Source organism: Sitodiplosis mosellana, unplaced genomic scaffold, assembly GCF_009176505.1.
Source record: "Sitodiplosis mosellana isolate CC-2019 unplaced genomic scaffold, AAFC_SMos_1.0 Smas_scaffold_2, whole genome shotgun sequence".
Lineage (NCBI taxonomy): Eukaryota > Metazoa > Arthropoda > Insecta > Diptera > Cecidomyiidae > Sitodiplosis > Sitodiplosis mosellana.
The window spans coordinates 8,698,161-8,708,855 of NW_022595245.1; the positions used below are offsets into that span (position 1 = coordinate 8,698,161).

Sequence of the window (10,695 nt, forward strand, 5' to 3'; positions counted from 1 at the left end):
ATTTTTTTCCGCTGCTGCTTTTGTTCTTCTATTTTGTGTGGTTATGCTTTGATGTGCATTCCCGTTTGCTATTTTCTAATTGAGAATTGCAATAAAATCCATGCACATAAAAAAAAACATAACAACAACAACACTCATTACTCTATGATTTCCTATACTATATTGGGAATTACATTATTCATGACCATTGCTACTTGTGCTGCGTGTGTATGTGAGTGATGTTTGCTTTACCGTGTCTACTGTTTATGATTTGTTACCTCTAGAAAATCGCATAAAAGTTCAATCAATAAAATCAAATTGTACATTATTACATTAACCAGCGTCATTCATTGACAGTTGATGAGCCTGTTCATTGTATCGATACAAAGCAAATTGAAAATCGACAAAAACGGTAGTGAGATTCTGACATTCGCAGCAAATTGATGCTATTATGTTCACTTGAGAAGAGAAAAATCGTTGATTTGTTGGTTTTTTTTTTATATCGATGGAATTTCTTTTATTGACATTGAAAATTATGTTTCCGTTAACATTTGATGCATTTAAATGCGACCCAACTTATAGAATTGAGATTGTGTGTACGATTTGAATATCTTTTTTTAGGTTATTTGTAAGTATCACTATCGTTTCCATGGAAAATGAACTAAATGGCATGTTTTACATGGTATAACAGTGTGAATATTTTTGGTTGGCAGCGAATAGGTGCTCATTTTATTGAATTCCAGTTGAACCAAGGCCACCGGCACCGCGAGATGTGTCCGTGAGACTGTCAAGTTGAACCAATGTTGGGTAAACGATGCGTTCACAAATCAATTGAGCAATGCGATCACCCTTTTTCACATCAAATTCCACGTCCGAATGGTTAAACAAAATGACACCGACGTTACCTGTGCATTAGAAATGAGAAAGACGAAAAACAAAAATGAAATACAATTGAACAATCATGAATTTGTGGTTTAAAAAAACCCACCAACTCGACTTTACTAAATGAAGAACGAGCATATATTGCTTATCTCAACACGATATGTTAATATGAATCTTACCTCGGTAGTCCTGATCGATAACACCGGCACCAACATCGATGAAATTCTTCCATGCCAATCCCGAGCGCGGTGCAACACGTCCATATGTTCCAAACGGTACTTCGATTTGAATGTCGGTCATTACCAATGCTTTGCCGCGAGCCGGTACAACTGTGTCATAGGCACTGAAATCAATGCGAAAAATCGATGAATATTTCAACCACATGGACTTTAAATTTTTCACTAAAAAATGGTTTTACCTTCGTAAATCAAGGCCGGCTGCTTGTTCGGAACCTTTTGTCGGTTCAAATGCGTGCTCGGTCAATTTGGCCCAACGGAGAGTGGTATCTTCAACTGTTAAAACCCTGTGTTTGACATGAAAAATATCGAAATTATTGTTAATTTTTTTATTGTCAACCAAAAATTTCGTCTTCCATTACTAAGAGAAGCTATAATAAGTCAATAAAACTTACATTTTGATGAAGTTTCTTGATTTTTTCAACAAGTTAAACACTTTGAAAATGTGTTGCAAACAAAGAGCTGATGTGTATCTGCCGATTTTTTCACCGTAAATGAAGAGAGTGTAGTGAAGCTTGTCGGATTGCCGCTAAAATTTTGCGCCAAAACACTGAATAGGCCTTGTAGTGTTGCCCGATACCGATTCGTAATGTCAAACCATACGTTGTTTACTTTTCGAACTTAAGTACACATGCGGTACTTTGCATAGAGTATCTACAAAATTCGTTTAAACGAATGCAGAAATTGACCCAAATTTTGATGAAACAAACAAAAAAACGATCGAAAACATTTCAATTTGAATACACGATTTATTTATTTTTTTATCATTGTTTTGTATCTCTTAAATAGAATATTTAAGTACAATTAGATTTCGATGTAGCAATATTAATAAATTTAAAAATGTTCATCTGCTAAACTTTATTTCAAATTCTCACAATTGTTGCTGATTTATACATTAACTTAAAAAACGAAGAAAAAAAATGTAAAGCATTAATTGAATAGGATAATTTGTTTTGTGTAGTTGTGTTCGTTTGTTTCAATAGTTGAACGGACTATTGACTATTCGTAGTTTCAAATTCGTTGTAAAAAAAATTCAAATGTGACAGGTTGCGTCTCATTTATACAGAAGAAAAAATACAATTTAAATAGAATTACAATAAGCAGATGGAACTTCAAAGATGATTGTATTGCCTGAATGTTTGAATATCGGTTGCTCAATGCCAGTGACACCTTCGATGGTTATGGTTCGTGGCTTTTGCCCTAATTTACACGAAATTGTTGATCCCACGAATACGGGAATATCAGCTCGGTTGATCCTGGAATTTGGGACAACAATCAAATTTTATTTTTTTCAAACGAATTTATTTCTAAAAATCAATGTTTGGTCTAATGTTATAAATCAATTCAAACAAGTTGATGCGACTTACTCAAAGAATCGTTTTGCAACGAGTGCTACCAATTCGCCGATTCGGTCCTCTTTCAATGAGTTATCTTCTCCCTGTAAAGCCACCACCAAGTCATTCTCCTTCGGCGAGAGGAACACAATCAGTTGGTCTTTTCCTGGACTCACGCTAATTCCTAGCAACTTTTTCATTCAAAAAAAAAAAAACAATAACAAAAACTCCGGTAAATGCACTGTTCCAATGACATAATTTCAATAAATACTTACATCTTTAATTTCAATGGTTCGCGACATATTTTTGAATTTGTTTTTATAGCCGTCCAATTTGTATACGGTTGTTTCGGTTAAAATAAGAGCGCGGTCAGCACTCTTGTTGTTGCGATTGAATTTTTTCACAAATGACGAAAATAACACTTTTGTAAAATGATTGTCCGAATTTCGCATATTATTAATACTGGCATTATAATGTGAATAGTTGGTATTTTCGGTTGGATTGGTCAGATAGTTGCCGAGCCAACGGCGAGATTGGCCCCAGAATTTGCGTCGTTGTTTCAACGCACTGGCAGCAACAACCTGCAAACGTAGTTGAGCCCATTCGGAGCGTGGGAATTTGCGTAGTAGCATCGATGCGCGCCATTTATTATACAGCATTTTGAGTCCAGGTTCGGCTCGGCGCATTGCCAATGATGGTTGTGGCCACATAATATGTTTTCCGTAATCTTTCATATTCTTTGCATGTCGGAATTTCTGGGCGAGTTCCTCCATGTACTTTCGCTTCTTGTACTGGCTATAATATCTCATAATGGTAACAGCAGCCACCATTCGTTTGAATTGCTGGCGAGCAATCCAACCGCGAACTTGCTTTTGCAAAAATGTCACAATCACCGGAATCATTTCGTTTCGCTTATGCTCCAATGCGAACAGGGTTTTTGGCGATCGAATGAAAAGTTTCGTGCGTCCGAATTTTACATCGTCTTTGAAATTGTGCACATCCATCAAAACCTCAACCCCTTCCTTTGGAGTGCCGCGGAAATTGGGCCACGTGTACTCGCTGATCATCTTATAACGGAGCAAGAATTTATCATACCGTTGACGATGTACAAATCCAGCACGTCGCACACGTACATTCTCAATGAGTCCCAAATAACGCACTTGATGCTCAACACGTACCGTATCGAAAAGTGTCGCCACTTTATTGTCATTTGGTTTGATACAGCGCACATAGAATGGTTCTTGGTTTTGAAGTGTGTCCACCAAGTCAACCATGGATTTCTGAAATAATGTACCAGCGGTCAATGGACGTTTTGTCGTTTTTGTTATATCTTGAGCGCCTTCTGGCCACATCGATGACAGATTCGTATCTTTTGAATGGTATAACAATCGCTTGAAATCTTGATACAATGTGTCTTTGTTTTTCTCAATGAATCCGGTGATATCGTATTTAACATCGCCTGCGTAGTGAGTGATTCGGAAATCCGTTTTGTGCTTGAGCTCTTTGTCCATTGGTTTCAGTTGTCGACTGGAGTAGTGTGGATGTTTAGCCAATTTTTTGTCCATTGCCTCGAGCAACGTTTCATCTGTCACATTGCCCACCGTCAAACATGCTTCGTCCATTATTGATATTATCCCCTTGTGCTGTTGCTCAACCAATTCACAAATTATCTGCAAAAAATTGACACCGTTTAGCATTTTTCTTACTTGATTTTTATTCAATTTTCCTTCAACTTACCTGATTGTTAAAGTAGTCAATATTTGTCCAAGCAATCCCTTCTCGTTGATACTCCTCTTGCTCTTGCTTAAGTACAAGCTCTGCAATAGAACGGCGATTATTAACTTGTTCATGTTTATTCTGAATTACAAATCCGACATACCAATGAAAAGTTGTTGCAGTTTTTCGTTGCAATAATTAATGCAGAATTGTTCAAAGCCATTAGAATCGAATACCTCGAAACCGTAAATATCAAGTACGCCAATCACTTTGTTGAATCGCTTATGAACCGTGGTTCCAGGTACTAGAATCGTTTTATTTATGCGCTGAATGATCCATGTGAATAGACGATCGTAGATTGCCTTTGCCAGTGCATCTCGACCGTATTCCGCCTGTATTGTATTATGAGATTTCATCATAACATCTCCACGGGCAGCTATAACACGTTGCGTCAATGATTTCATCAGCTCGTCCTCGGTGACTTTTAGCAATTGAGCCACTTGTCGTAAGGCATCCTTTTTCTTAATCACAATGTTCTCTTCGTCAGCTGAAGAGGGACAATTCGGAAACAATTTCAATTTTATGTTGAACATATGATATTGAATGTTATTTTGGTTTATTGAGAAAGAATTTGGAAAATGTGCACAAAAAAAAACATTTCCAACAAAAATAATCCACGTTTCACTTACTTTCAAATGCAATATTGCCCAAGTGCAATATTGCTGCAACAATTTGCCAAATCGAGCAAATTTCGTCGGGAGAAAAGCCCAGCGTACGGAAGGCACTCATGGTCGCTTTATAGTCCTGAGTCTCGGACAAAATCTCATCACTGCCCTGTAGTGTGTAGTTGTATTTTGAATAATCGCGAACCAAACCGTATTTTCTCAAATCATTATCCGAACATCCACGGAGCAGCTATTTTGATGAAATAGATGTTGATGTTATTTAAACTCAATTTTAAGCTCAAATTATTAGCTTGTTTGCATTTTTTGTATGAGAAGAAAACTCCTTCGTAATTAAATTCATAAATTGTCGACTCGAAAATGCCGAGTAAGATTGGAATCTAGATCTAGATTTGAGCTCGACTCCATCATTCAGTCTTACCTGATAGAAACTATGAAAATTCCTCTCTCCCGGCTGTTGTTGAATGACTCTCGATTTTTCCAGCAAATAGTTTGTAATCACACCACCAACTGGATCTGCTTTGAAATCAAATTCAATGTCCATGTATTTACCGAATCGACTTGAATTATCGTTCCGGTTTGTCTTGGCATTTCCGAATGTTTCCAGTATGGCATTGCTTTGAATGAGAACATTTTTAACACGTTCAATCTCATTGTGGCCAACGGTATTCGTAACGGCCGCTATATATTTCATAATTATTTTTGAGGCTTCAGTCTTGCCGGCGCCACTTTCACCGGATATCATAATGCATGTATCGCGATTGCGTTGCTTTAGCGTTCGGTATGCTGAATCAGCAACGGCAAAAATATGCGGTGAATTCTCAAAGAGTTCACGACCTGCGTTTAAAAGACATTAAAAATGGAAATTAAAGACTGTAGCCTGCATGCGTGATTCATGTGTGATTAAATTTCATTTGGTTGTAACATTACCCTTGTATTTATTGACATTGTCAGGTCCATAAATATTCATTTGACGGTATGGATTCACGGAAACGCATACTTCTCCGATGTACGTATATATTTTGCCCGCTTGAAACCTATTGGAAATTGCCAAGAGGAATATAAACGTAAATTTATATATATTAAAATGACATCACATTATATTCAACGATTCAATTCGATGGTGCTGATGCACCACACTTAGTCACCGGATTTCAATGAGAAATAAAAATTATCATTTAGCAAATATTGGCTTGTGTGGGGTGTCTATTGAAAAAATAAATCGGTATTGGTTGATAAATCTATTAACGCTATCTTTAAAATTGATTGCGGCGGCTCCATGAAAAACCTCAACAATCACGCACACATATCCAAAACCATATACATTGCAAAGACATTGAAGGCAGTCTTGAAATGAAATGTACACGACGCGAATATTGAGTACTTTCGATGATGTAATCACTTAACCGCGAAACATGCAACAGTCCAGAGTATTGAATCGCGAACGAAGCAAATGGTTGGAATTAAAATGATGTACATCAGTGAAAATGGAATAGAACCATTTGTTGTTGTTGTTTTTTTTTTCATTTGTAGCAAAAATGATATTTTTTCATATCCAAAATCAAATTCGCTGAAACATGTATCGAATGGGACGTGACTTGAAATGAAAAGTATTGACGATTGTTTTATATTTTTTTCTACTGAAACAAAGTCTGGTTGCGTATTCAGTCTGGTGAAAGTTTCAATGTGAATGTTTTCTTCATTTTCGTGAGAATGAAATTGTTAGATTGAAATCGGTTAAAGTGAAATTGGACGATTCCCGAAAATTATCTGGGCACAATAAATGATTGGGAAGTTTCCGAAAGGTTCAATTGGTCGATCGCATCATAAAATGAGCCAAAACGGTGCAATTAAACTGATAATCACTTTGAATGGCGATTAGATATCGATTACCAGTGAGGGACACATATTGTATTTTGAAAGTATATGGGCATTTTCAGCGTAAATCGATATGATTTTGACACGTAAAGCCAATTTATATATATTTTGGCATGACTCATCACCACACATCCATTCGAATTGTATCGCACGCGCTGTTCACAATAACGAAAAATGTGGGACAACATGCCCCAGCAGCAAACAAGCTGCTGGAAAAGTTTGGAAATAAAACATGAACATATATCGAACGCAGTGCGAAGCAAAAACTAGCCAAACAACAAACAGATAAGTATGTTATAGTATATATTTCGGGAGTGATTATAACATGTGGAGAACTGGTTTCAGACGCATGATACATCCAATGTTTATATACTGAATACAGTGCCAATACATGCAACGATAAAGACACACTCTTACGACTCTATGAGATCATATGTGGTCTGAGATCATACTACGGACGATATTTGACTCATGCGAAGGATTTATTCACTATATATAACGATTTTTATCGCTCTGAACTACGTCGATGGAAAATATCATAGGAAAGATAAAAAGAAATATTTGCACTTTTGGAAAAATCCACCATTCATTTTCGAAAATGACGGAAAACGAAATGCGCAATAAGAATGTCGGTCAAAATTACGATAGTCTTTTCCGTTGTTATCAACGGAATTTTCTAATTAACATGAGAACGATTGTATAAATATTCATGTGTCCGTTGTTTTGTTTTTTATTCCCTCATGGGTCATTTTGCGCTACAAAAATGTGCTCAACTATTCTTCCGGCAAATAAAATACGACCATTTTCAACCGCATTGCTGTTACACTTTCTAAAAACAAGAGAATTTACATCGTTAACAAACGACACGAGAGCTGTGTATTGTTGAATTTTATCTCTGTGTTCTCACTTTAATGTGCTAAACTTCTATTGTGTTAATCACTTGGCAAATGTTACAATAACATTTAAATACATTTTTCACAGTTTCTTTTGTGCCCATTCAACATTGTGCATCATCTATATGGTCATCTCTTTCTGTTCTACGAATATTCATAATATTTTCGTTTTTTGGAGCTAGATCCGAGTCGGTGTGTTTGAGCAAGTGTGAGTCGGCCGATTATGGATGCTACGTTTAGTTTAAATGTGTGCCGAATTAAGCAACCATGCACATTTCCAAACAGCTGGAACTAATAATAATTTGATTATGTTCTGTTTCGGTTTTTTTCTCTCTATCTCTCTCTCTCCCTCTTATCGGATCACCATTTTTTCTACTCTCAATTCAATTTAAGCAATGCTTAATAAGCATGAATCGTGTTGGAATTAAAGGTAAAATCTGCGAGTTATTATGAATGATTTTGTTTTTGTATTTGCTTCAATGAGGTGAAGGTTAAATCTGTATTTGTTTTAATATTGATTTGTGTGCTGAAATTTGCGATTCTCTTGATTAATATAAATCGAATTGCTATTAATGTGCGTTAAGTGTGCATTTAGACTGGTGTTATAAATACAATTCTATTTAAGGTCTTTTCTTTAGCATATACAAACTTATTTCCCCCGTGTATACGATTCGATTTATGCACGATGCTGTGTGTACGTGTAAAAACGATTGGCGGCTTGTTCATTCGCAATCTGAATGGACACAAACTTATTAACCAAGTGAACCATTTAAAAATGATATTTATGGTCGGTGGGAATATGAAGAATGTTATGTGTTCGAGTTTGGTTGGTTGGTTGCGTGCGTTTCTGCGAAACGTAAGTAGATTTGTTTTTCAGTTTCACTGAATACAACCAGTTCGTTTCGATTGGACGCGTTCGCCGGTGTGTTCGTGTTTACTAGAGTTTAAATTGTATGAATGCGGCTGTGGCGGTAATAATAAAGTGATATCATCAATTACACACTTGATTGTTCATCACACTTCCGAATGATGTGGCATGACACCTCAGGCGAAAAAATTACGATTAATTAAATGATGTTTAGGTTTTGCTTTAAAAAAAACAATTTGAAGAAATCAAAGAAGAGACGAAGAAGATTTACGAAAAGAGAGGGAGAGAGAGAGACTAGCCGATCCGAATCCATTTCATTTGAATGATACATCTAAAATCCAACCACTCATTGCTTATTCACTTGTTGAGCAAATGTGCGATATTTTAATAAACTGACGCCGTCAAAAAGAAACTATAGTAAGTTAATACTTGTGCACACATCAATTTTTATTGCTGCTTGAGGTTGTGGTTTTGTTGTAAAGAAATATGCTAGCGTTTATATGGTTTATGTATGAATGTCAAGAAAATTATTCTTAAACGCAGAAACTTTGTTCAAGTGTACACTTGACTTGCTGGTATTTGTTCATGTTTTCTTTCCGCTGTATAAAAATAAACAACACTTTTGTCACACCCACCAGAGCCACAAAATGATGAAGTTCGTTCACATTTTTTTTGATGTTTTTTTTTTCTTCTTCCTTAGTTTTTGATTCGTGACTGAGATGCATCGGTGTGCGTATTTATAGACGAAGAAAAATTCAACCGCATCATCATTCAAACTCTCAAAAACGATTATGTCGACTCATAAACTTACCGCTTATGCAGATTTTCCATGAATTTCTCCAACGTGACTTCGTCCAACAAAACGAAATCTTGAACGCCAACTTCTGTTTGTTGTGCCATTTTGGTTGTTGCTTCGTGTTTTTTTTTCCAATTTGCTTTTTTTTTTGTTCCGAAGAAAAACTGCTACTTTTAAGTCTTCGCTGTTATAAAATCTCTTTGATGCGAGGTTTTCAGATTAACTTTGTAACGCAATAGTTCTGCTTTGCATTGATTTCTATTTTCGGTGTGTGTATATTTTTAAGGTATAAGTGATGAATTTCGAAAGCACCAAAGTGTCACTGACACCACACATACAGATCGAGTCAAAGAATCGAAATGAAATCGAATCGATATATGCAAATAAAGCAACCGATCAAATAATATGCTATTGAAATCGTCGTGTCTCTCTCTGTTTTTTTTTTCAAATGTAAATATGAATAAAAGGTAATGACTATGTACACGAACGGCCTGACGAATCGTTTCGTTGGTTACTTATGTGTGCCCGATTCGTCTTATTTTTTTTCGTTATTTTTTTCTTCGGCACTAAAGTTGGTACATCGAGCATTTCACGTAGATCATCAAGCAAAGAGAGACTTATTTTTTTTAATACAAAGGCACATACGGATTTACTGAATGTAGCACACAACACGTTTAGCACAGCGAGTCAAATGCCAGAGAGCTCAACTTGAACTTAAACTTCTTATTGGAATATATGTAGATCGTTGCTTGTACTAGTTCTTTTCTCTTTACAATCGTATGATTTATGGTACACTCATTTTTTTTTCACTTGGACAATTGGCCTGAACTTAATTCCAACATCGAAATTCGTTCTTTTTCTTTCCTTTTATACATTCACCGTTTCAAGGTGACTCGGATGAATAAATTCAGTATTTGAATAATTTCGAATGCTCAGCAATTTCAACGAATATCTTAACATTTTTGTATTTAAACAATAAAAAAAAACGCAACTTTTTTTTATTCAACAATTTGTTTTGGCAGTTGAATTATCTAAATGGCAATGTGTGTCACTAATTGTAATTTGTTTTGTTTTTTTCGATTTTTGAATTATTTATTCCATTGTATTTGCAAATCGAAAGAATTTCCGATTCTTTCTTTGAAAAAACTCACACGATGCCAAACGACCATACGATTTAGCCAGCGAACAACAAACGACTGATGATGATGACAATGAACCGCTTCACTTCGAAAGAGTAATCGTATAGAGACACAACCAAACACATGCATACCCATACAAACATACACGTTAACTGTTTGTTACTATGCCGCCGCTGGTGTGTTATGTTTTTGTTTCGTTATAATGTTTATAGCTTGCTTAAGTACATGCAGCCATGTATTGCCCGATACGAACGTGGAATTCGCGCGAAAATCAACCACATACTCAACGCT

General features: G+C 36.0%; 2 protein-coding genes and 1 long non-coding RNA gene across 3 annotated transcripts; 1 reads left to right on the plus strand and 2 right to left on the minus strand.

Moving 5' to 3' along the window:
• Window positions 1–460: 460 nt before the first annotated feature.
• On the minus strand, window positions 461–1,649 carry LOC129565118 (deoxyuridine 5'-triphosphate nucleotidohydrolase). The gene is made up of 4 exons (XM_055439613.1): window positions 1,493–1,649; window positions 1,280–1,384; window positions 1,041–1,204; window positions 461–884 (listed from the first exon to the last, which is right to left on the minus strand). Coding segments are annotated over exons 1-4 (447 nt in total). The 5' UTR covers window positions 1,495–1,649; the 3' UTR covers window positions 461–708.
• Window positions 1,650–1,826: 177 nt separating this feature from the next.
• Window positions 1,827–10,584, minus strand: LOC129565102 (unconventional myosin ID). Its single transcript, XM_055439565.1, has 9 exons — window positions 9,281–10,584; window positions 5,761–5,867; window positions 5,252–5,667; window positions 4,837–5,062; window positions 4,311–4,694; window positions 4,169–4,248; window positions 2,707–4,101; window positions 2,465–2,622; window positions 1,827–2,353 (listed from the first exon to the last, which is right to left on the minus strand). Exons 1-9 carry the CDS (start codon window positions 9,367–9,369, stop codon window positions 2,179–2,181), a joined length of 3,030 nt encoding a protein of 1,009 aa, XP_055295540.1. The 5' UTR covers window positions 9,370–10,584; the 3' UTR covers window positions 1,827–2,178.
• LOC129565121 (uncharacterized) lies at window positions 8,173–10,104 on the plus strand. Its single transcript, XR_008687573.1, has 2 exons — window positions 8,173–8,886; window positions 9,170–10,104. It is a non-coding gene; the product is annotated as an uncharacterized LOC129565121 (long non-coding RNA).
• Window positions 10,585–10,695: the final 111 nt, after the last annotated feature.